This window comes from Macaca thibetana, chromosome 1 (assembly GCF_024542745.1).
Source record: "Macaca thibetana thibetana isolate TM-01 chromosome 1, ASM2454274v1, whole genome shotgun sequence".
Taxonomy (NCBI): domain Eukaryota; kingdom Metazoa; phylum Chordata; class Mammalia; order Primates; family Cercopithecidae; genus Macaca; species Macaca thibetana.
Window position 1 is genome coordinate 9,378,688 of NC_065578.1, and position 26,667 is coordinate 9,405,354.

At 43.5% G+C, this 26,667-nt stretch overlaps 2 protein-coding genes across 10 annotated transcripts in view; one reads left to right on the forward strand and one right to left on the reverse strand.

Moving 5' to 3' along the window:
• Positions 1-26,667, reverse strand: part of CTNNBIP1 (catenin beta interacting protein 1) — a 668,528-nt gene that overhangs the window by 384,545 nt on the left and 257,316 nt on the right. The gene's annotated exons all lie outside the window — the stretch shown is intronic.
• Positions 1-26,667, forward strand: part of KIF1B (kinesin family member 1B) — a 178,384-nt gene that overhangs the window by 5,067 nt on the left and 146,650 nt on the right. For all 9 annotated transcript variants that reach the window (XM_050787676.1, XM_050787730.1, XM_050787702.1 and 6 more), the window contains exon 2: positions 17,643-17,823. In XM_050787676.1, coding sequence (XP_050643633.1) covers positions 17,718-17,823 — 106 coding nt within the window. In that variant the 5' untranslated portion in view covers positions 17,643-17,717. The remainder of the gene's footprint in view (positions 1-17,642; positions 17,824-26,667) is intronic.

Here is a 26,667-nt window from a genome sequence, read left to right on the forward strand (position 1 = left end):
CATATTGAACACTTTCTATGTGCCAGGCTTTTTTCTAAGCACTTTACATTTATTAACTAATTTAATCCTAATAGCAGCCGTAAGAAATAGATACTATTATTATTCCCATTTTACAATGAAATTAAAACAGGCCAAGCGACTTCCCCAAGATCTTTAGTACTAGTAAGTAGCCACTATGCTGAGTTTCCTTTATAACTACCCTTAAGTGTAAAATTTCTTGAATTCAGCTCAAGCAAACATTGGCTTCATTGTGTTCCACTTGTTTAGTATTATGGCCGCATCTTTTAACTTGTCATCATGTTAAGGTCTCAAATTCGCCTTCAAGTCTTAAACTGTGATAATTGATAGCTTTTACTTTCTAATCACTTTCTGCGTGTTCTCCCACCCTAAGTCTCCTAATCCATCAGTCTCTTCCAGATTTTACTTCTTTTTTTTTTTTTTTTTTTTTTTGAGACGGAGTCTCGCTCTGTAGCCCAGGCTGGAGTGCAGTGGCCGGCTCTCAGCTCACTGCAAGCTCCGCCTCCCGGCTCCGCCTCCCGGGTCCACGCCATTCTCCTGCCTCAGCCTCCCCAGTAGCTGGGACTACAGGCGCCTGCCACCTCGCCCGGCTAGGTTTTTTTTTTTGTATTTTTTAGTAGAGATGGGGTTTCACCGTGTTAGCCAGGATGGTCTCGATCTCCTGACCTCGTGATCCACCCGTCTCGGCCCCCCAAAGTGCTGGGATTACAGGCTTGAGCCACCGCGCCCGGCCAGATTTTACTTCTTTTACTTCCTTTTCTATACTACAACCTCTGGGTTGCATTGCTTGCAGTTTTTATTCTTTCTTATTATTCTTCAGGACTTACTATGCAGAAGCCAGCCTCACATCATCCCTATCATCCATACCCTCCATTCTTACTCTGTGTCTTGGGGGAAACCTACATAGTGCTGGGAATTAGTTCCACAATTAATGTGTACTCTGAGGTCTCCCTTAAATCCGTCTTTGGTCTTCGTCGGAGCAGTTCTGCTTAGTTCCCTCCCCATTTCTCCACAGTTGCTATTATAAAATCTGGACCCCTTGACTCAAACCTCTCACTGCCCCATGCTTGGCAGAATACCTTGCCTGCCACCTCGTAGGAAAAAAGGGCACGAACTCCCTGAGCTTTCCCTTCCTCTACTTACAAACTTCTCTGCCCTCCTTCTTCCATTCTTTCCCCCAGTGTGAGACAGAGGTTACTCTGTCTTGGCCTCTGTCAGGGATAGCACTCTTCTAATCTCTAGGAACTTGCAGCATTGGTTGCTTTTCTTTTCCCTGCAGTACTTCCCCACTGTTCTATTTTTTTTTTTCTTTTTGAGACAGAGTCTTGTTCTGTCACCCAGACTGGAGTGCCTGATCTTGGCTGACTGCAACCTCCGCCTCCCGGATTCAAGCGATTCTCCTGCCTCAGCCTCCTGAGTAGCTGGGATTACAAACATGTGCCACCACGCCTGGCTAATTTTTGTATTTTTAGTAGAGATGAGGTTTCACCATGTTGGCCAGGCTGCTCCTGAACTTCTGACCTCAGGTGATCCGCCCGCCTCGGCCTTCCAAAATGTTGGGATTACAGGCGTGAGCCATTGTGCCCGGCCTTTTCCACTGTTCTTGAACACGTCAGGCACAGTCCTACCATAGGGCCCTTGCTCTTACTCTTCCTTTTTCTTTTCTTTTTTTTTTTGAGACAGAGTCTTGCTGGGTCTCCCAGGCTGGGGTGCAGAGGTACCATCTCGGCTTACCGCAACCTCTGCCTCCTGGGTTCAAGCAATTCTCCTGTCTCAGCTTCCTGAGCAACTGGGATGGTAGGCACCTGCCACCACGCTTGGCTAATTTTGTATTTTTAGTAGAGGTGGCGTTTCACCATGTTGGTCAGGCTGGTCTCGAACTTCTGACCTCAGGTGATCTTCCTGCCTCAGCCTCCCAGAGTGCTGAGATTACAGGCGTGAGCCACCACACCCGGCTGCTCTTACTCTTTCTTCTGCCTGGAATACTTTTTCCCTGAGATCTGCTTGGCTAACTCCTTCACCTCTTTCAAGTCTGCTTAAATCTCAGCACGTCAGCAGGCCCACCCTGACCTCATTTATGCACCTACACAGCACTCCTTCCCACCATACTCTTGATCCCCCCGACTTTGCTGTACTCCTCCATCATGCTGATTACATTCCTGATTCTCTATAGGGATTTATTATTTTTAATGTCCTCCCTTTCACTACTAGAATGTACATTCCTCCATGGCAAGGAGGTTTATCTTTTTTGTTCGCTGATTATTTTTCCCAGGAACAGCCTGTTGCATTGTAGGCACCCAGTAAATAGCTATTGAATAAAGTATAGAAATGTGCAGTCTTTCCAATATAAATAAAGGGCTGGGGGGAGGAAAAGCCCTCCTTTGTTTCTGTTCCTTCCAGTAAAATCCTTCATTCCTATTTGCTCTCTCCTGCTCATCATAGCCAGGCTCTGACAGTATTATGGATACTGGCATTTCCCACTTCCATGCCAACCCACTACAGACTGGCTTCAATGTCTCCTCTTGCCCCCCACTTCATGTATATTGCCCTTGCTCTGGTTTCCAGCCTTTATTGCCGAAACCAGGAGGCACACTTCACACTTTTGCAGTACTAAGTATGTTACTCATTTCATTTTTTCCTTCCTTGAACGTTTGGCTACTCTGTTTGTGGGCTGGTTTCAGTCTTCTGAACCTGCTGTTTTTCTGGCCACTCACATGGCTATTAAATTCATTCAACACAAATCTTTGTGCAACTTTTTTTTTTTCTGAGGCAGAGTCTCGCTCTGTTGTCCAGGCTGGAGTGCAGTGGTGTGACCTCGGCTCACTGCAACCTTCATCTCCCTGGTTCAGTTGATTCTCCTGCCTCAGCCTCCCGAGTAGCTGGGATTATAGGCATGTGCCACCACACCCAGCTAATTTTTGTATTTTTAGTAGAGATGGGATTTCACATGTTGGCCAGACTGGTCTCGAACTCCTGACCTCAAGTGATCCACCCGCTTTGGCCTCCCAAAGTGCTGGGATTACAGGCGTGAGCCACAATGCCCAGCTGATCTTTGTGTAACTTTTAAAAGCTTGCTGTGTTGTTTGGTTTTATTTGTTTTTAGGAACTAGAACTTTGACTACACGACATTTATAGTATTAAATATAGCAGAATAGGCTATTATAGGAAGTTTTTATTTATGTATAATTTATGTCAGTTACTACTTCTAGAAAGGATTTGAGCAGCTTACCACAAATATATACAGTGAGGCTATTAAAATATAAATAAGTAAAAATTTATGTAACAAGAAAAAGTAAATGTATAGCTTGCCTAGGCTAATGTGGTTATTGTAATTTGATTTGGAAGCATGGAATTTAATGCAAAAAGGGAAAGATAAATTGTACAATTTTCATTCTGGTAAATGAAAGCCTAATAGTTTGTCAAGAGAAACCTTTTTTCTTAGTATTAAATTCTAAAGGTGTTCTAAGAGAAAGTTATTGTAAACATCCTGATATAAAGAGATATGTACGGCCGGGTGCGGTGGCTCACGCCTGTAATCCCAGCACTTACGGAGGCTGAAGCTGGTGTATCACTGAGGTTAGGAGTTCGAGACCAGCCTGACCAACATGGAGAAACCCTGTTTCTACTAAAAATACAAAATTAGCTGGGCTTGGTGGTGCGTGCCTATAATCCCAGCTACTTGGGAGACTGAGGCAGGAGAATCGCCTGAACCCGGGAGGTGGAGGTTGCAGTGAGCTGAGATCGTGCCATTGCACTCCAGCCTGGGCAACAAGAGCAAAACTCCATCTTAAAAATAAGAAATAAAGAGATACGTACTAGGGCTGGGGACAGTGGCTCACACCTGTAATCCCAACACTTTGGAAGGCCGAGGTGAGAGGATCGCTTGCGCCTAGTAGATCGAGATCAGCTTGGGCAGTGAAGCAAGATCTCACCTCTATTAAAAATAAATTTAGTGACTGGGTGCAGTGGCTTATGCCTATAATCTCAACACTTTGGGAGGCCGAGGCAGGTGGATCACTTGAGGTCAGGAGTTTGAGACCAGCCTGACCAACATGGAGAAACTCCATCTCTACTAAAAATACAAAAATTAGCTAGACTTGGTGGCAGGCACCTGTAATCCTAGCTACTTGGGAAGCGAAGGCAGGAGAATCGCTTGAACCTGGAAGGTAGAGGTTGCAGTAAGCCAAGATGGTACCACTGCACTACAGCCTGGGCGACAAGAGCGAAACTCCATCTCAAAAAAGAAAAAAAGAAAGAAAAGGGGTCTCACTTTTTCACCGCCCCGGTTGGAGTGCAGTATTGTGATCGTAGCTCATGGCAGCCTCAAACTCCTTGGTTCAAGCAACCCTCCCACCTCAGCCTCAAGAGTAGCTGGGTACTACAGGCATGCATCACTGCCCTGTTTATTTTTTACTTATTTTTTAAAGGTATTTGAAGAACATTTCTTTCTTTTACTTACAGAAGCTATTGAAAACATTTAGCACGTATCTGTCTATCTTATCTTATCTCTATCTATCTATCTATCTATCTATCTATCTATCTATCTATCTATCTATCTATCTATTAAGACAAGGTCTCACTCTGTTGCCCAGGCTGGAATACAGTGGAACAATCACAGTTCACTGCAGCCTCTATCTCCCAGGCTCAAGTAATCCTCCTCCTTCAGCCTCTGGAGTTATTGGGACTACAGGCACGTGCCACCATTTTTTTTGAGATGGAGTTTCATTCTTGTTGCCCAGGCTGGAGTGCAATGGCTTGCGATCTCGACTGACCACAACCTCTGCCTCCTGGGTTCAAATGATTCTCCTGCCTCAGCCTCCCGAGTAGCTGGGATTACAGGCATGAGCCACTGTGCCTGGCCAGATAGTAGTTAAAACATTTGGGGAGTGTGACTGAGCCTGTTTAGCCATATTGAAGATTGAAAATCTGATGTGTCAGGAGACTATTCTTGTATAGTCTGATCCTTGAATTGGGTTAGAATACAGAAAGAAGGTTTTTTTTTTTTTTTTTTTTTAAAGATGGAGTCTCACTCTGTCACTCAGGCTGGAGTGTAATGGTGCGATCTTGGCTCACTGCAACCTCCACCTCCAAGGTTCAAGCAATTCTCCTGCCTCAGCCTTCTGAGTGCTGGGATTACAAGCATGTGCCACCTCGCCCAGCTAATTTTTGTATTTTTAGCAGAGACGGGATTTCACCATATTGGCCAGGCTGGTCTCAAACTCCTGACCTCAAATGATCCGTCCACTTCAACCTCCCAAAAGACTGGGATTACAGGCATGAGCTATTGCACCCGGCCTGCTTTTCTTTTTTTTTTTTTTTTTTTTTTTTTTTTGAGACGGAGTCTCGCTCTGTCGCCCAGGCTGGAGTGCAGTGGCCGGATCTCAGCTCACTGCAAGCTCCGCCTCCCGGGTTCAGGCCATTCTCCTGTCTCAGCCTCCTGAGTAGCTGGGACTACAGGCGCCCGCCACCTCGCCCGCCACCTCGCCCGGCTAGTTTTTTGTATTTTTTAGTAGAGACGGGGTTTCACCGTGTTAGCCAGGATGGTCTCGATCTCCTGACCTAGTGATCCGCCCGTCTCGGCCTCCCAAAGTGCTGGGATTACAGGCTTGAGCCACCGCGCCCGGCCCGGCCTGCTTTTCTAATATATGATTCATTTTGAACTTCCACAGCATGGCCCATGGTTAACTTTTATCCATAGAGTCAAAAATAAAAGGCCGGGCGCGGTGGCTCAAGCCTGTAATCCCAGTACTTTGGGAGGCCGAGGCGGGTGGATCACGAAGTCAGGAGATCGAGACCATCCTGGCTAACATGGTGAAACCCCGTCTCTACTAAAAATACAAAAAACTAGCCGGGCGTGGTGGCGGGCGCCTGTAGTCCCAGCTACTCGGAGGCTGAGGCAGGAGAATGGCGTAAACCCGGGAGGCGGAGCTTGCAGTGAGCCGAGATCGCGCCACTGCACTCCAGCCTGGGTGACACAGCGAGACTCCGTCTCAAAAAAAAAAAAAAAAAAAAAAAAAAAAATAAATAAATAAATAGTGACTACACACAGACACACACACACCAATTCTTAAAATTTGGGGGGCCATTTTATCAGTATATCCATTGTCAGCAGCACAGTGTTTGGTCCGAAAACCTGCTTGGTCTTCATGGAAAGTATTGGACTGAAAGATGCAAAATGTGATATAAGGAGGACTTTATCATAGCATCTCAAAAGGAGATCTCTAGCTACAAAAATTTATTTTGGGGTACCTGTTCATTCTTTAAATTATAATTCACGCTTTAAAACGTAATTCAGAGGAAGAGATTATCTTTTAAATAGCTACTTGTTACAAATTGGTTTTTGTATGACAAACTGTGCTAATATTGAATTAATTAATTTATTTAGACAGTGTCTCATTCTGTCGCCCAGGTTGGAGTGCAGTGGTGCAATCTTGGCTCACTGCAACCTCCGCCTCCCAGGTTCAAGCGATTCTCATACCTCAGCCTCCTGAGTAGCTGGGATTACAGGCATGCGCCACCATGCCTGGCTAATTCTAATATGGAATTTAAAAGACTACATTTCTGCTTAATTCTAACAAACGTACTGAATTAAAGTATCAGTATATGAGAGGTAAGGGAATTACTGACTGCAAAATAGGGGCAGAATGAAATAAATGGAAAAGTGAGGAATCAGTAGAGCAGTTTTATGGAGCAAAGGAAAAAAAGGTATGCCGTTTTACTCAGAAAAGCAGATGGATATTAAGAAATGAATTAATGCTTCCTGCTCCATGGTCTCATTTGACCTTGTCCTTGAAAGATGTGGACTTGTAATAGGTTGAGAAGGGAGATTGGGCTTCTAGGAATCCATGTGTGTAGTGTAGGAAGGTGGTGGCTAGTGGAGAAGAAGGCTTAGAGTTAGGCAGGGAAAGCTGAGACAGGGGAAGTAGGTTGGATTGTGGAGGCCCTTGAACTTTTAGGTTATGCTCTGAGGCTGTGGCATCCAACTGAAGGTTTTTAAGGAGAGGCAATGGCATGAACTGATCATTTTTTAAGGAATATAATCCTGGCTGTTTCTATAGAAAAGGGATGTTACAAACACAAACCAACCAAAAAACTATTATTATTTCTTTTTTTTTTGTTTTGTTTTTTGAGACGGAGTCTCGCTCTGTCGCCCAGGCTGGAGTGCAGTGGCGTGATCTCGGCTCATTGCAAGCTCCGCCTCCTGGGTTTACGCCATTCTCCTGCCTCAGCCTCCTGAGTAGCTGGGACTACAGGCGCCCGCCACCGCGCCCGGCTAATTTTTTGTATTTTTAGTAGAGACGGGGTTTCACCGTGGTCTCGATCTCCTGACCTTGTGATCCGCCCGCCTCGGCCTCCCAAAGTGGTGGGATTACAGGCGTGAGCCACCGCGCCCGGCCAAAACTATTATTATTTCATTCTTGTTTATCACTTTGCTGAAAGATTGATTTGAGTCTTCTCCTTAGATTCCTTATAATCCAAAGTGCCTTTGAGGGCAAATGGGAATTCCACAAGATCAAAATTAAGCAATTGGGCAAAAATTGAGAAAAATTCAAATGAATTAGACCTAAATGTTTTATTGTCTCTTTAATGTTAGTGAATGCTTCTGGAATTTTTGCTCCATTCCACTTTCCTAATGCTTCTAATTGTATGTCATAAGGAAAAGTGGTCAGAGGAACAGTTTAGAACTCAGGCTGTGTAAGTGATTTAGAGTATGTATGGTTACCTTTTCTACCTGTCTTTCTGCTTTGGTTTTCAAAACTTGGAAGATGTATTGTTTTGCTAATTATTGAGAAGTGTTGTTTTCCTTTAACTTCTTAAATATACTCTGTAGGCTGGGTGCGGTGGCTCACGCCTGTAATCCCAGCACTTTGGGAGGCCGAGGCGGACGGATCACGAGGTCAGGAGTTTGAGACCAGCCTGGCCAACATAGTGAAACCCTGTCTCTATTAAAAATACAAAAATTAGCCAGGTGTGGTGGAACATACCTGTAGTCCCAGCTACTTGGGAGACTGAGGCAGGAGAATCACTTGAACCTGGGAGGTAGAGGTTGCAGTGAGCCGAGACGGCTGTTGCACTCCATCTAGCCTGGGTGACAGAGCAAGACTCTGTCTCAAAAACAAAACAAAACCACAAAACAAAAAACACCTCTGTAAAATTATTGTTTCTCGCTGGGTTTTAAACTTGATTTCAGACTTACGTAAGTAATTCTTTAAAGGAGCAGGGAGTTTTGAAGCTGTAAGTCTTTGATGGATGTCTATTATAATAGAGATACTGTTTATTGTAGTAGAGAAGTAACAGAATAACTTTCTGTAGTCCACTTAACTGTAGCTTCCAATGACTGGATAAAATTTTCACAAAATTTTGAAGATGATTTCAAGTTTTTTTTTTTTAGACGGAGTCTTGCTCTGTTGCCAGACTGGAGTACAGTGGTGTGATCTCAGCTCACTGCAGCCTTCGCCTCCTGGGTTTAAGCAATTCTCCTGCCTCAGCTTCCCAAGTAGCTAGGACTACAGGCACGTGCCACCACACCCAGCTAGTTTTTGTATTTCTAGTAGAGACAGGGTTTCACCACGTTGGCCAGGATGGTCTTGATCTCTTGACCTCGTGATCCGCCCGCCTCGGCCTCCCAAAGTGCTGGGATTACAGGCGTGAGCCACTGTGCCCGGCCTGAAGGTTTTACCAGGAGAAAGTAAAATCAGAAAAAATATTTAGGTTTAGGTTGTTTTGGGAAAGTAATTAGATACAAACTTCTAAAAAGGATAGATGTTATTAGTACACCACAATGTCTGGCTAATTTTTGTGTGTTTTTTTTGGTAGAAATAGGGTTTCACATGTTGCCTAGGCTGGTCTTGAACTCCTGGGCTCAAGCCATCTGCCTGTCTTGGCCTCCCAAAGTGCTGGGATTACAGGCGTGAGCTGCTACGCCCAGCTTGTTTTGTGTTTTTTAAGAGATGTTGTTGGCTCTGTTGTCCAAACTGGAGTGCAGTGCTGGAATCATGGCTAATTGCAGCCTCCAACTCCTGGGCTCAAGTGATCTATCCACCTCACCCTCTCCAGTAGCTAAGATTACCGGTGCATGCCACCACACCCAGCTAATTGGAACAAAAATGCTTTTTGGTGGAGAGTATCTCAATATGTTGCCCAGGCTAGTCTTGAACTTCTGGCCTCAAGCGATTCTTTCACTTCAGCCTCCCAAAGTGTTGGAATTACAGGCGTGAGGCACCATGCCTGGCCCCAATTTATGTTTTTTATTTAATGCTATTTAAATGTTAGTTTGTTGACATCCAATAAATAGGAATTCAACCAAAAAGATTAACTATTGTATTCAAGACCCATCCTGTGTTGTAGGGCAGCTGTCCCCATTATTTTCGGCCCCAGGGACTGGTTTTGTGGAAGACAGTTTTTCCATGGACGGGCTGGGGGGATGGTCTCAGGATGAAACTGTTCCACCTCAGATCATCTGGCATTAAGATTCTCATAAGGAGCGTGTAACCTAGATCCCTCACATGCACGTTTCACAGTAAGGTTTGCACTTCTATGAGACTCTGATGCCACCACTGATCTCACAGGAGGAGGAGCTCAGGCAATAATGCTCACTTGCCCACCGCTCACCTCCTGCTGTGTGGTCTGGTTTTTAACAGGCCAGAGACCTGTACCACTCTGTGGCCTGGGGGTTGAGGACCCCTCTTGTAGGGGATTAGAAACTTGACTAAGGCCTGGTGTGGTGGGACGTGCCTTGTAGTCCCATCTACTCGAGGCTGAGGCTGCAGTGAGCTGAGATGATTCCACTGTACTCTTGTCTGGGTGGACAAAGTGAGGCCTTGTCTCAAACAAACAAACAAAAAATTAGCCGGGCATGGTGGTGCACGCCTGTAGCTCCAGCTGCTTGGGAAACTGAGGCAAGAGAGTCACTTGAGCCTGGGAGGTTGAGGCTGCAATGAGCCATGATTCCCTTGACAGAGCAAGACTCTATCTGAAAAAAACAACAAAACAACAAAAAAAGTAATTTATTCTGCCTTGAGCAAGGTCAATGATTTGAAAAGTATTAAATAGAGAAGCAATTGTATTTGGTTTTGGGGTTGGGAGAATCTATCAAGACTTTAGACAGGAGCAAGTGAGAAGGTCCTGGAAGACTAAATTGGAATTTGAAAAGAATAAGACGAAGGACACAGTGGGGAAAGGGAAAGTTGGAGCAAAAACACAGGGGCAGAAAAACTTGGGATGCATTCTGGAAGCCCTCTGGTGGGTGGTTGTAAAAGAATGTGGCTGGAAGGCAGTGTTCATGTGGGCTTGTAAAAATAGGTGGTTTATGTTGCAGAACACTTTGAATGCCATTGTGGGGAGTTCAGTCATTGCTTGGTAGACAGGCGGGGAACTTGGAGGATTTTGAAGTGGACAGTGATGGAAATAAATCTGTACTTCAGGAAAGTGAATCTTGGCAGTATTGTGTGGTACAGATAGGGCAGATGAAAAGGGATAATTCACCTAATTGGGTAACTGTGGTAAAGATAATAAAAAAGATTTTTAAAAAAGAAAATGGGGATATTGTGTAGTATGGATAGGGTAGGAAGAAGAGAGAAAGCTGGTTAAGAAGGCCTTGGGTGAGAACTATTGAAAGCCCAAGAGGTAATTGTGGTGGTGGAAATGGAGAGATTTTATAGATATGTCATGTAATTTAGTGACTGATTAGATGGATAGACAAAGCAAGCTTTTAGCCTGTGTGAGAACAGCAGAATGGTGAGAACATTAAAAAGAAATAGAAAGGAGGTCAAAGAGCTGATATTGTTTGGGGGAGAGAGGTTTTGGCTTTAGTTGTGTGAGACTGAATGAAATGCTGGAAGGATAGCTAGGTAGAAGAGTCAGGTAGTCTGTAGAAAAAGGTATGTATGGGGACATTCGGTATTAGAGATGTTAATGTTTTGGTTCATAGTTACAAATATGTAGTACTGTATATCTAAAGCCTACCAAGGAGGTTTCAGCTTTTCTTGTTTGTAATATTCAGCACTTTGGTAGGTCCTAGGTAGAATACAAAAGAAAAAAGTTTTGTTTTTTTTTTTAAAATTTATATCTACGGTATTCAACAACTATCAACATTTTGGCAATCTTGTTCTGTCATCCCCTAACAAATTCCTTAATATCATCTAATACCCAGCCTATCTTCAGACTGCCCTGATTATCTAAAAAATGTATTTTTAGGCTGAGTGTGGTGGTTCACACCTGTAATCCCAGCACTCGAAGGCCGAGGCTGTAAGATTGCATGAGTCCAGGAGTTCGAGACCAGCCTGGGCAACATAGCAAAACCCTATCCCTACTAAAAATACAAAAGCTAGCCAGGTGTGGTGGCATGTGCCTGTAATCCCAGCTACTTGGGAGCCTGAGGTGGGAGAATCACCTGAGCCCAGGAGGTCAAGGCTGCAGTGAGCTGAGATCATATCCCTGCACTCCCTCCCCAGCCTGGGCAACCAGAGTGAGACCCTGTCTCAAAAACCAGCAAACAAACAAACAAACAAAAACATTGTACTTGGTTGATAAATAATACAAGTCTCTTTTTTTTTTTTTTTTTTGAGACAGAGTCTCACTCTCTCACCAGGCTGGAGTGCAGTGTTCAGATCTTGGCTCGCTGCAACCTCTGCCTCCCAGTTTCAAACAATTCTCCTGCCTCAGCTCCCAAGTATCTGGGATTACAGGTGCATGTCACCACATTCGGCTAATTTTTGTATTTTAGTAGAGACGGGGTTTCACCATGTTGACCCGGATGGTCTCGATCTTTTGACCCCGTGATCCACCCATCTCAGCCTCCCAAAGTGCCAGGATGACAGGCATGAGCCACTATGCCTGGCCCACAAGCCCAGGGTTATAAAACCCTGTCTCCCCTATTATGCTGTTTGAAGAAACTGGTTGATTTGTTCTGTAGATTGTTTCATATACTGAATTTGCCTGTTTACATCTTTGATGTGTCATCTAAGTTGCTGCTTTCCTCCCTACATGTCTTCTAAACCGGTAGTCAGATCTAAAGCTTGATTTTATTCAGGGTTTGGTTTTTTAAAAAAGTTTTTATTTTAAGAGGAGTGGGGCAAGAATACTTACTAAGCTGTGTATTTCCTTTGTTCAAGACCAGCCTGGCCAATATGGTGAAACCCCATCTCTACTAAAAACACACAAATTAGCCCAGTGTTGTGTTGGGCACCTGTAATCCCAGCTACTCGGGAGGCTGAGGCAGGAGAATCGCTTGAACCTGTGAGGTTGAGGCTGCACTGAGCCAAGATCTTGCCACTGCACTTCAGCCTGGGTGATAAGAGCGAAACTTCGTCTCAAAAAAAAAAAAAAGGCCGGGCGCGGTGGCTCAAGCCTGTAATCCCAGCACTTTGGGAGGCCGAGACGGGCGGATCACGAGGTCAGGAGATCGAGAGACGATCCGGGCTAACACGGTGAAACCCCGTCTCTACTAAAAAATACAAAAAACTAGCCGGGCGAGGTGGCGGGCGCCTGTAGTCCCAGCTACTCGGGAGGCTGAGGCAGGAGAATGGCGTAAACCCAGGAGGCGGAGCTTGCAGTGAGCTGAGATCCGGCCACTGCACTCCAGCCTGGGTGACAGAGCAAGACTCCGTCTCAAAAAAAAAAAAAAAAAAAAAAAAACAAAAAAGTTGGGAAAAGGCAACATTCTATAATTCTTTCATTTCTTCTGCATTTTTCTGTAAAGAACTTACCCTCGGCCTGGTGCGGTGGCTTACACCTATAATCCTAGCACTTTGGGAGACGGAGGCAGGCGGATCACCTGAGGTCAGGAGTTTGAGACCAGCCTGGCCAACATTGTGAAACCCCGTCTCTACTAAAACTACAAAAATTACCTGGGCGTGGTGGTGGGCTTCTGTAATACTCAGGAGGCTAAGGCAGGAGAATTGCTTGAATCCAGGAGAAGGAGGTTGCGGTGAGCTAAGATCGTGTCATTGCACTCCAGCCTGACCTGGGTGACAGAGTGAGACTCCATCTCAAAAAAAAGAAAAGAAAAGAAAAGAAAAAAAAAAAAAGAACTTACCCTCATTGACTATTTGCTTATCCTGGATATTTTATACAGGCTATACAGAGTAAATGTATGCTTCCTTCTGTTTTATTTGCTGTTTTCAGGATAATGCGTCTTTTTCTCTCTGTAACCATTGATCTATTAATGAAGTTTTTTTAAAAAGAAGTATCGTAAACTTACGAATTTATAGATTTGGTTTTTAAAAACCAATTTGCAGTCATTTTTTCCATGTTAGGAACAAGAGGACGTTCTTGCTATTGGAAGTGACGTTGAAAGTCACGCTTTAGAGGGGTTGATCTTGCAACAGGGTTAAGCAGTGGTTTAAAGCAGTGCTTCTTAGCTGGGTATTTGTAACACAATCTTTGAAAATTAACCCAAATCAACAAATCCATATCTGGGGCCCATCTGGAAACTGTTGAATACCAGACTGGGAGAGTCTAGACTCCTTTGTTTTTCAAAAGACCCCCGTGTCATTCTGTTTCATAGAACTCTGTAAGGACTATTGGATCAAAGATTAAAAGCTCAAACAACAGTCCAGCTATTATAAGTATCCTAGGTATGTGGTAGTAAGGACATAGATTGAGGTAATGTCAGTGGGAATGAGAGGAAGGAAGGGATAGAATAAAGCAACTTGGGCCGGGCGCGGTGGCTCAAGCCTGTAATCCCAGCACTTTGGGAGGCCGAGGCGGGCGGATCATAAGGTCAGGAGATCGAGACCACAGTGAAACCCCGTCTCTACTAAAAATACAAAAAATTAGCCGGGCGCGGTGGCGGGCGCCTGTAGTCCTAGCTACTCAGGAGGCTGAGGCAGGAGAATGGCGTGAACCCAGGAGGCGGAGCTTGCAGTGAGCCGAGATGGCGCCACTGCACTCCAGCCTGGGCAACAGCGTGAGACTCTGTCTCAAAAAAAAAACAAACAAACAAAAAAAAAAAAAAAAAAAAAGAATAAAGCAACTTTATATCTTAAAAGTTTCCATATGGTATTTTGTGAATAATGTTGGTAATAATAGGTTTCAAAGGGTAGTGACAAAGATGACTCCAACATTTATGGTATTGGGGCTTGGGAGAGTACTGTCGATAGACAAGGGTAGATTGGCAGAGATTGCTAGTTTAGGGGAGAAGATAATGGGTTTTTGGACAAGAGGAGAGTTAAGATGATGGCTGTATTTCAAAGGGAACTCTGGGAGGTTGGAATGTGTTTTATGTCTTGCTTTTTCTGAATGCATCATTCATTCTCTCGGCATAGTACTCAACTAGTGAATATAAGTCATGCTACCTTGATTGGGAAGGTTAATAAATGCTAAGTTCTCATTTGATACATGTAATCATAAAAATATTTGATATTTAAATAAAGAACCGTCAGTTTAATGTAAAATAAAATGGGAAACAGACTAGAAAAAACATTGTAGCAAATAGAAAAACATTAATACAAAAATATGTAAACATTTGGAAAAAAATCAGTAAACTGGGCAAAGGACTTAAACAGATAATTCTCACAACTGGGAAATATATTTCATTAATTCATTTCATCAACATTTACTGAACTCTTATGTCAGGTACTGTTGTAAGTGCTAGCCAGCAAGACAGGAGATCTCCGAGCATTCTAGTGGTGGAGTGAGAGACTGTGAAAGATGGACAATAGACATGCTCCAAAAAACAAGAATTTCAAATAGCGATGATGCTATTAAGAAAATTAGGGGCCAGATGTGGTGGCTCACACCTGTAATCCCAGCACTTTAGAAGGCTGAGGCAGGAGTTTGAGAACAGACTGGGCAACATAACAAGACTTTGTCTCTACAAATAAAATAAAATATTAGTTAGGTGTGTTGGTGTGTGCCTGTAGTCGCAGCTATTTGGGAGGCTGAGGTGAGAGGATCACTTGAGCCCAGGAGTTCAAGGTTACAGTGAGCTATGATTGTGCCACTGTACGGTAGCCTGGACAGGTAGGGCATTGAGGTAGAGAGTGACTTTCGTTTTTATTTTATTTATTTTTCCTTTTCTTGGGAACACATGGGTTATAGTGTTGTGTAGTTGGAGGTTAGCATTCCTAATTATCTGGAAAAAATGTTGGTCAGGTAAGTTCTGTAATGGTTCCTGATAATTGGATTCGTAATTACTTTTCTTTTTTAGATTTTTCCTTTGTTTGGTTATTCTTGAAAAAGATTCTATATTGGATAGAGTGTAGAGTTTTTTCTGACTAGAAAAATTGGTTGTTTCTTTTCTTTCTTTTTTTTTTTTTTGAGATGGAGTCTCACTCTGTGGCCCAGGCGGGAGTGCAGTGGGGCGATCTCAGTTTACTGCAACCTCTACCTCCTGGGTTCAAGCGATTCTCCTGCCTCAGCCTCCCGAGTAGCTGGGATTACAGGTGCGTGCCACCACGCCTGGCTAATTTTTGTATTTTTAGTAGAGACGGGGTTTTACCATGTTGGCCAGGCTGGTTTTGAACTCCTGACCTCAAGTAATCCACCTGCCTTGGCCTCCCAAAGTGCTGGGATTACAGGCGTGAGCCACCGCACCCTGCTGGTTGTTTCTTACAGAAGTTACTTACTTGGATTCTTTTCACACAGTAGTGTTGGCTTTGTTCTGTTGGGAGGGAAACTATTCCTCTAAAAAATGTTCACATTTTTCCTATTACTTCATTCAGTAGTGAAATGTAATGATTTGACTCTGCCATGAGTCAGTGATATATCTGAGGGATTGGCTGGGCGCAGTGGCTCACGCTTGTAATCCCAGCACTTTGGGAGCCCGAGGCAGGTGAATGTGAGGTGAGGAGTTTGAAACTGGCCTGGTTGACATGGTGAAACCCCATCTCTACTAAAAATACAAAAATTAGCTGGGCGTGGTGGCACACGCTGGTAATCTAATCGCAGCTACTCGGGAGGCTGAGGCAGGAGAATTGTTGAATCTGGGAGGCAGAGGTTGCAGTGAGCCAAGATTGTGACATTGCACTCCAGCCTGGGCGACAAGAGCAAAACTCCATCTTAAAAAAACACAAAACAGGCCGGGCGCGGTGGCTCAAGCCTGTAATCCCAGGACTTTGGGAGGCCGAGGCGGGTGGATCACGAGGTGAGAAGATCGAGACTATCCTGGCTAACATGGTGAAACCCCGTCTCTACTAAAAACACAAAAAATTAGCCGGGCACGGTGGCGGGCGCCTGTAGTCCCAGCTGAGGTGGGAGAATGGCGTGAACCCGGGAGGTGGAGCTTGCAGTGAGCCGAGATCACGCCACTGCACTCCAGCCTGGGAGACACAGCGAGACTCCGTCTCAAAAAAAAAAAACAAAACACAAAACAATAGAAAACCCAGAAGTGAGAAGAAATCACTGCATAGTTAAAGGAATTGAGTAGAAAGTGTCTTTGTCCTTTGCTGTTTAATTACACAGTATATACATCATGTAACCAAATGTTTCAAACTATAATTAACGTATAGAGAGTTCAGTGCACTTTTTTTTTTTTTTTTTTTTTTGAGATGGTGTCTTGCCTTGTTGCCCAGGCTGGAGTACAGTGGTACGATCTCAGGCTCATTGCAGCCTCCACCTCTCAGGTTCAAGCAATTCTCCTGCCTCAGCCTCCCTAGTAGCTGGGATCACAGGCGTACACCACCATGCCTGGCTAATTTTTGTATTTTTAGTAGAGATGGGGTTTTACCATGTTGGCCAGGCTGGTCTTGAACTCCTGACCTCAAGTGATCCACCCAGCTTGACTTCCCAAAGTGCTGGGATTAGAGGCATGAGCCACCACGTCTGGCCCAATGCCCTTCTTTAAAGAGAAGTAGTAAGTGATTTGCCCATGGAAAGTTATCTCTTTAAGGAACTTCTTTAGCAAATAAACATTTTATGTTTTCATTTATTATTGAAGATTGATCCAGAAACACACACAGAGAGAGATACGTGTTACTTTGTAGTTATGTTTTTTATTAATAAGTAGGGACTTTTTTAAGAAGGAGATAATAGAAAAGGGAAACAAATTTTAGTCTTTAATTTTCTTTTTTTTTTTTTGAGACGGAGTCTCACGCTGTTGCCCAGGCTGGAGTGCAGTGGCGCGATCTCGGCTCACTGCAAGCTCCGCCTCCCGGGTTCCCGCCATTCTCCTGCCTCAGCCTCCTGAGTAGCTGGGACTACAGGCGCCCGCCACCGCGCCCGGCTAATTTTTTGTATTTTTAGTAGAGACGGGGTTTCACTGTGGTCTCGATCTCCTGACCTTGTGATCCGCCCGCCTCGGCCTCCCAAAGTGCTGGGATTACAGGCTTGAGCCACCGCGCCCGGCCAGTCTTTAATTTTCTATTTAATAATTTACTGTTGAGAATATAAGATTTGTAGGGGAGGCCAGGCACAGTGGTGTGTACCTGTAGTCCGAGCTACTTGGGAGACTGAGGCAGGAGGATCACTTGAACCCTGGAGTTCAAAAACCAACATAACAAGACCCTGTCTCTTGAAAAACAAAACAAAACAAACAAAAAAAGATTTGCATGGGAGAAATGGGATGAACATCGTTTTTATAAATGGAAACAGAAATAGAACTAAGATAGTAGTTCTTATGCTTAAGTTAGCCCGTGCTTGCTTTAATTCTGACTACCTCATATGGAATCTTTTTCTTTTCAAAGGAAACTTGGCTATAACTTCAAAAGAAGATTTGGTTCTTTATTTCTGGACTGCATATATATAACAAGGCCATTAAAATGTCGGGAGCCTCAGTGAAGGTGGCTGTCCGGGTAAGGCCCTTCAATTCTCGAGAGACCAGCAAGGAATCCAAATGCATCATTCAGATGCAAGGCAACTCGACCAGTGAGTACATGTTGTTTTCTCTCAGCTGTGTATCTTACTTTCCTTTCTTCCTTTCCCTGTCTTCTTGCTGTGTTCAGAATAGATGAACATTTGTATGTTAACACTTTGAACTTTGCTATTGTGAATGATCCATTGAATGTTTTCCCCTCTGTGGTGTTTGCTGTAGTATATTTAAATATGGACTATAATTTTATCCCATACAATTGAGAAACCCTGAATAACTGAACTAATTTAGCAAGTGTTTATGCTTATTAAATTGAAATTTTAATGATAATAAAGGTATAAACAGTGCTTTTTGCTGAGTCCCAATGTGAAATATACCTATCGAGGCTGCAAGATTCATTGTTTTTCTTTTTAGATTTTAAATGATACTTGATTTTGCCAAGATGATCTGACAAGTTTTCAGTGATTTTGAGTTGGGCAATGGATATAATATATAGTAAACTTACACATTATTACTAAAATTATCAGTAATTGCTTCATAGTTTGTTTCTCTGTAGAATTGCTTAGCAAAAAAATGAATTAAGTTGTTTCTTTTATACCTGCACTACCAAATTTCTTGATATGGGTCCATAGGCAAATTATCAATTAAAATAGAGGTAGGCTCTACTGTCTTTAAATCTGTAATTTTGTGATACAGAAGAATCATCACCCTTTCAGGCACAAGTTACTGCTGAAGTACACATTCTAACCTCATTAGCTTGTGCTCCATTTGCCAATGTTCTGTGTAGAGGATTCTACTGGTGGAAATGTTTGTTCCACCAAAATCTAGCTAGATATTGTAGCTCACATTTCAGGTAGTTCACATACGACTTTGAATGTTCCATTGCTTATACTCTTCTCTGAACTTGACAGATAAGGGCTTGCAACAATCTTTTTTTAAAAAAATATTTGAAGGCTGGATGTGGTGGCTAATGCCTGTAATCCCAGCACTTTGGGAGGCCGGGGCAGGAGGATTACTTGAGTCCAGGAGTTGAGGCTGCAGTGAGCTGTGTTCCTGTCACTGCACTTCAGACTGGGCAATAGAGCAAGACCCTGCTTCAAAAAAAAGGTCTGTTTTTGAGATCCCATATATATATTTAAAAAAACTTAAAAGTAGAAGGCTAAACAACTGTACCATTGTAGTTCACTCTTCTATGTCAGTATTGCCAACAGTTCTGTGAATTATATCCTATGAAAAATTATCAAAGAAAAAGAGATGCAAAAGTCAACATTGAATTGGATACTTTAAGCCGGTGAACTTTATAGTATGTAAATTGTATCTCAATAAAGCTTCTTTTTTTTTTTTTTTTTTTGAGATGGAGTCTCACTCTGTCACCCAGGCTGGAGTGCAGGCATGATCTCAGGGGCCTGCCACCACACCTGGCTAATTTTTGTATTTTTAGTAGAGACGGGGTTTCACCATGTTGGCCAGGCTGGTCTGAAACTCCTGACCTCAGGTGATCCACCCACCTCGGCCTTGCAATATGTTGGGATTACAGGCGTGACCCACCATGCCTGGCCAAGTTTTGGTTTCCTCAGCTATAAACTGGAGGTAATATTACATATTTTACTTATATATGGCTACCAAAGAGGGTTGTTTTCAGTACAATGCTGAATGCCTACTGGCTTTTCCACCATGCTTTGTCCGAAACCTTTCTAGACAATAGGCTGAGTGGCTCTGCTCTGCCTTAAGTATCTTTTCCAACCCTTCTATCCGATTTGCAAGTTTGCTGTAATGTTAGGCTGTAGGGATCACAGAGTTATACCATGGGACCCTGCTCTTAAGGGACTTTTTTTTTTTTTTTTTTGAGATAGTATCTCACATTGTCATCCAGGCTGGAGTGCAGTGGTGTGATCTTGGCTCACGGCAACCTCTATCTCCTGGGTTCAAGCGATTCTCCTGCCTCAGTGTCTTGAGTAGCTGGGATTACAGGCACCCGCCACTATGCCTGGCTCATTTTTATGTTTTTAGTGGAGATGTAGTTTCACCATGTTGGCCAGGCTCATTGCAAACTCCTGACTTCAAGTGATCCATCTGCCTTGGCCCCCCAGTGTGCTGGGATTATAGGCATGAGCTGCCGCGCCTGGCTGTTTTTTTTGTTTTTTCTTTTTTTTTTTTGAGACGAGGTCTCACTGTGTCACGCAGGCTGGAGTGCAGTGGTGCAGTCATGGCTCACTACAGCCTTGACCTTCTAGGTTCAATCAATCCTCCTGTCTCAGCCTCCCAAGTAGCTGGGACTACAGGCATGTGCCACTATGCCCAGCTAGTTTTTTTTTATTTTCTGTAGAGACGAGGGCTCACTGTATTGTGTAGGCTGGTCTTGAATTTCTGGGCTCGAGTGATCCTCGCCTTGGCCTCCCAAAGTCTTAGGATTGCAGGTATGAGCCACTGTACCCAGCCTCCCTCAAATAGTTTTTAAAATTTGTGGTTGGAGAGACTAGACATATTAAAATAATTTTTTTTTTCTTTTCTTTTTTTTTTTGAGACGGAGTTTTGCTCTGTCACCCAGGCTGAAGTGCAGTGGTGTGGTCTCTGGGAGACCAGCGGCTGGTCTCCCACTCCTGATCTGAAACCTCTGTCTCTCGGGTTCAAGTGATTCTTCGGCCTCAGCCTCCTGAGTAGCTGGAATTACAGGCACCTGCCACCACACCTGGCTAATTTTTGTATTTTTAATAGAGATGGGGTCTCACCATGTTGGCCAGGCTGGTCTTGAACTCCTGACCTCAGGTCGTCCGCCTGCCTCAGCCTCCCAAAGTGCTGGGATTACAGGTGTGAGCCACTGTGCTCGGCCAAGATAATTTCAATACAGGATAAAAAGTGATCAAAGTGGTAGTTGTCATAACAAAGGATGATTATTTTATTTTATTTTTTGAAACAGGATCTCACTCTTGTTACCCAGGCTGGAGTACGGTGGCACCATCTCAGCTCACTGCAACTTCCTCCTCCTGGCCTCAAGCGATCCTCCCACCTTAGCCTCTGGAATAGTTGGGGCCACAGGTGCGCAGCACTATGCCTGGCAAATTTTTGTAGTTTTGGTAGAGATGGGGTCTTACCATGTTGCCCAGGCTGGTCTCCCTCTCCTGAGCTCAGGCAGTCCACCTGCCTTGGCCTCCCAAAATGCTGGGATTATGGACATGAGCCACTGCACCCAGCCAAAAAAAAAAAAAAAAGGATTATTAGAAAGTATAGGCCAGGTGCAGTGACCCCATGCTTGTAATCCCTGCACTTTGGGAGGCCGAGGTGAGTGGATCACCCAAGGTCAGGAGTTTGAGAACAGCCTGACCAACATGATGAAACCTTGCCTCTACTAAAAATACAAAAAATTAGCTGGGCATGGTGGAGTGTGCCTGTAATCCCAGCTGCTCAGGAGGCTGAGGCAGGAGAATCACTTGATTCACTTGAGCCACTGCACTCCAGCCTGGGCAACAAGACCAAAACACTGTCTCAAAAACAACAACAACAACAAAAAAGGTGTAAATGTGAATTTGGCAAAGAGCAAATATAAGGATTTATTGATGATATTCCATTTAAGCTGGACCTTGGGACGTAAGACTTAAACTAAACATATAGTATATTTGGGCTGGGCATGGTGGCTCCAGCCTGTAATCCCAGCACTTTGGGAGGCCGAGGCAGGTGGATCACGAGGTCAGGAGTTTGAGACCAGCCTGGCCAATATGGTGAAACCCCATCTCTACTAAAAATACAAAAATTAGCCGGGCATGGTGATGCGCGCCTGTAGTCCCAGCTACTCGGGAGGCTGAGGCAGAAGAATCGCTTAAACCCTGGAGATGGAGGTTGCAGAGAGCCAAGATTGTGCCACTGCACTCCAGCCTGAGTGGCAGAGCAAGACTCCATCTCAAAATAAACAAAAAAACAAACAAAACCATATAGTATATTTGGGAAAAATTTCAGAATTGTAGCTTATTAGAGCTTATTAGTGATAGTGTTAGGACTAGATAATGGTACTCCTACCCTCAGCTGATTATAACACATCGTTTCCCTGCATGTACAATTTCGGCAGGAGTAATTTGTGACTTTTAAATTAGCATTAGTCTACTGAAACAAAAATCCTCAGTAGGTTAATTAGTCTTGCAAAAATGGCGGTTAGTTTTCTAGCTAAATACGTTGTCCTGGCTTGGAGATTTACAGTCAGTTTGGTTCCTTTGAAAGGTATCTGTTCTTCGAAAGCAATTAATGATATGAGAACCATTGTATCTATTGTATGAGGAACTTTTTTCTGTAGATATTTGCATTTTCTGTTTTCTACTTGTTTTCTGTTTCTGTTTTCAGCCTTCTATGGCAATTTCTTAGTAATTTGACTAATATATATGCTAAATAATTTTTAAGTGAGAGATTTTTAACATTTGTGTGAAAGATGCTATGTTTAGAAAGTATTATTGACTTTTTTTTTTTTAAAACACCATTGGGCTTAGATTGGAAGTGGGCATGCATTTTGAACATAGACTTGTTGGAAATGAATATGCTGTACACATGTGTTAGCTGCATTAAAAAGGCTGCTTTGCTGGCAAGCTTTGGCCTGGACTGCTGCTCACAAGGATTATAACTGATTGCAGATGGAATGCACTAGAATGTTTCTGCCATAAACTCTTAAGAAAAAGTAGAAGAGTATGAAGAGTACTTTAGGGAATGTGCTAAATCTGAAAACTGAGAAGTAGCTATTTTATTTAAGCACTTTCTGGTCTTGGAGGAAATATTTTCCGTGGCAAAAATAAATGTTACTGCCTTGACATTTTGGAGTCCCAAGCACATGCAAATAGCTCTGTTCAATAATATCCCATTATATTCCAAGGTTCTCCCACTTTAGAAGCATTTCTTATTGTCTAATTACTTGGTAAAAAGGGAAATGAGTCAAAGTGAACGATCTAACCACTTACATTTATGGTTAGGTTATTTGTGTAAATCTGGAGACATTAAACCTGTATAAATGCATTCAAAAACAGGAGGTAGATGAAACTGGTTTTCACATATAATATGAGGTACACTCCATCAAGTGACTGAACTGTGCTATTTTACTTTATTTTTACCCACAAATTGTCTCTTGCCCTTTGGTGAATTTCATTCATATATTTAACAACCTGCCTTTGCCAGGATCTTTTTTTTTCCCCAGCGCCCAATCTTGGTTGGTATAGAAGTAGCTCTGACTTTTTTTTCCTGTTTATATATGTCTTACTGGCTTTTTCATTCACACATACATTTCTAAACCAAATGCCGCACAGTGTAACTGATAGAAATAATGATTTCATGTCCACTATTGAAAATTTGGGGCTGGGTGGAGTGACTCAATGCCTGTAATCCCAGCACTTTGGGAGGCTGAGGCAGGCGGATTGCTTGAGTCCAGGAGTTTGAGACTAGCCTAGGCAACATGGCGAAACCCTGTCTCTACAAAAAATACAAAAAAGTTAGCTGGGTGTGGTGGTACGCACCCGTAGTCCTAGCTACTAGGGAGGCTGAGGTGGTAGGATCACTTGATCCCTGGAGGTCAAGGCTGCAGTGAGCTGTGATCACGCCACTGTGCTCTAGCCTGGGCAATGGAGTGAGACACTGTTTCAGGAAAAAAGAAAGAAAGAAAGAAAATTTGGGATGGAGGAAGGGCAAAATGGAGATTTGGAAAGAGAGTTTAGAAAGTAATGCATTTAGGCTGGGCACAGTAACTCATGCCTATAATCCTAGCACTTTGGGAGGCCAAGGCGGGTGGATCACCTCAGGTCAGAGTTTCGAGACCAGCCTGGGCAACATGGTGAAATCTCATCTGTACTAAAAATACAAAAATTAGCCAGGTGTGGTGGTGGGCACCTGTAATCCCAGCTACTTGGGAGGCTGAGGCAGGAGAATCACTTGAACCCAGGAGGCAGAGGTTGCAGTGAACTGAGATGGTGCCAATGCACTCCATCCTGGGCAACAAGAGCAAAACTTTGTCTCAAAAAAAAAAAAAAAAAATACAGAAAGTAATGCATTTAGGCCAGGTTTGGTGACTCATGCCTGTAATCTCAGCACTTTGGGAGCCTGAGATGCGTAGATTGCTTGAGCTCAGGAGTTGGAGACCAGCCTGGTGGCAAAACCCTGTCTCTACCAAAAACACAAAAAATTAGCTGGGCATGGTGGTGCGCGCCTGTGGTTGCAGCTACTCGGTGGGAAGATTTCTTGAGCCCGGGAGGTGGAGGTTGCAGTGAGCCAAGCTTGTGTCGCTGCACTCCAGCCTGGGTGAGACAGTAAGACCCCATCAAAAAAAAAAACAAACAAAAAAACAAACAAAAAAAAGAAAGTAATGCATTTAAATTTGTATACTTTTTCTAGTATAAATTACTATAACCACATGAAAATAAATGTAAATGTATGTAAATTATGAACATTGTGAATAATAAAGAAATGAGAAAGAAAGGTCATCTGTATTCTTACCTCCTTAACCACAGCGAACTGCTGCTTTGGATGGATTTTTTTTGGTACTTTTTTCTTTCAGTTTTTTTGTTTTTGGTTTTTTTGAGACAGGGTCTATCACCCATGCTGGAGTGCAGTGGCATGATCTTGGCTCACTGTAGCTTTGCCCTCCCTGGCTCAAGCAGTACTCCCACCTCAGCCTCTCCAGTAGCTGGGACCACAGTGTGTGGCACCACACCTGGCTAATTTTAGTATTTTTTGTAGAGAGAGTTTCTACAAAAAACCATGTTGCCCATGCTGGTCCCAACTCTTGGGCTCAAGTGATCTGCCCGTTCTTTCAGTTTTGGTGGATACTGACACAAGCAAAATTATTTCTAACGTCACCACGCAGAGAGAACTACCATTAACATCTGGATCTGTAGTCCTCTAATCTTTTCCTTGCACTTTACACATATTAAGATTTTTACGTAATTGGATTATATGTACTGTTTTTTAGTTTGCTTTTTCTATCTTCTAATTTTTTTATTGCTGCTGAACAAGTTATTTCTCATATTTTTAATGTTACTATTTTTCTATACAACTTTTGAAATTTTGTAATACGGGTATATTACAACTAGTTTTGTTGGTTTTTTAAAAGTGTAATTATATGCTTTAATATTCAGGACAGACGTTAGAACACAAATGTGTTCCTAGATATTGAACCGTTTTCATTTTTATTTTTTATTTTATTTTTATTATTATTATTTTTTTGAGACACAGTCTTGCTCTGTCACCCAGGCTGGAGTGCAGTGGCACAATCTCGGCTCACTGCAACCTCTGCCTCCCGGGTTCAAGGGATTCTCCTGCCTTAGACTCCTGAGTAGCAGGGACTGCAGGCGCCCACCACCATGCCTGGCTTATTTATTTTATTTATTTTATTTATTTATTTTTTGAGACGGAGTCTTGCTCTGTCACCCAGGCTGGAGTGCACTGGTGCAATCTCGGCTCACTGCAAGCTCTGCCTCCCGGATTCATGCCATTCTCCTGCCTCAGCCTCCCGAGTAGCTGGGACTACAGGTGGGCGCCACCATACCTGGCTAATTTTGTATGTTTAGTAGAGATGGAGTTTCACCATGTTGGCCAGTCTGATCTCAAACTCCTGACCTCAAGTAATCCGTCTGCCTTGTCCTCCTAAAGTCCTGGGATTAAAGCCATGAGCCACCACACCCGGCCTGAACCATTTTTAATTCCATAGTGATCTAGAAGTGCCATCTCAAATATCACTCAGAGTGCAGAAAGGGGATTGCATAGAGTTGGATGGCTAGAAGATGTTATGGAAATTACCTTAAATATTGTTTTCTTCTTATGATATATCCATTACTTTCAGTAACATGAAAAACCAATGTGAATATGGATTGAATGTATTTAAGTATTTATGGGTAGTTTTGTGTTTTTTTTTGGTAGACACAGGGTTGTCACTTTGTTGCCCATGCTGGTCTTGAATTCCTAGCTCCAAGTAATCCTCCTACCTTGCCCTCCTAAAATGCTGGTATTACATGTGTGAACCACCACACCTGGCCCTCATTTCTTTTTTTTTTTTTTTTTTTGAGACGGAGTCTCCCTCTGTCGCCCAGGCTGGAGTGCAGTGGCCGGATCTCAGCTCACTGCAAGCTCCGCGTCCCGGGTCTACGCCATTCTTCTGCCTCAGCCTCCCGAGTAGCTGGGACTGCAGACGCCCGCCACCTCGCCCGGCTAGTTTTTTGTATTTTTTTTTTAGTACAGATGGGGTTTCACCGTGTTAGCCAGGCTGGTCTCGATCCCCTGACCTCGTGATCCTCCCGTCTCGGCCTCCCAAAGTGCTGGGATTACAGGCTTGAGCCACCGCGCCCGGCCTCATTTCTTAAATATTCCTCAAGAACATGATTTCAGTAGCTTCTTAATATTCTATTCTATTTATGAACCATACTTCATTTATATTCATCCTCTGTTATCAGACATTTGAGCCTTAGGTTCTTCATTTATTGAGTGGAAATATTGCTGATGCCTTCCCAGTCTGCTGTCTCAGTTTGCGAGGATCAAATGAAATCATGTATACTACATAGCATACTATTTGAAAAATTATATAAGTTGTTTTTGTGGTTAGTTTTTTGTGTGTGTGTGAGACAAGGTCTTGTTCTGTTGAGCAGACTGAATGCAGTGGCACAGTCATGGCCCACTGCAGCCTCAACCTCCTGGGGCCAAGTGATTTGCTTACCTCATTCCCCTAGTAGCTGGGACTACAGCCACCACACCCAGCTAACTTTTAATTTTTTTGTAGAGATGGGGTCTCACTATATTGCCCGGGCTGGTCTTGAACTCCTGGACTGAAGGGATCCTCCTGCCTCAGCCTCCCAAAGTGCTAGTATTACATGCATGAGCTACCATGCTAAGCCTGTGGTTAGTTTTAATGTCTAAATTTTCAGTGGGAATATAAGTTTAACGGCAGA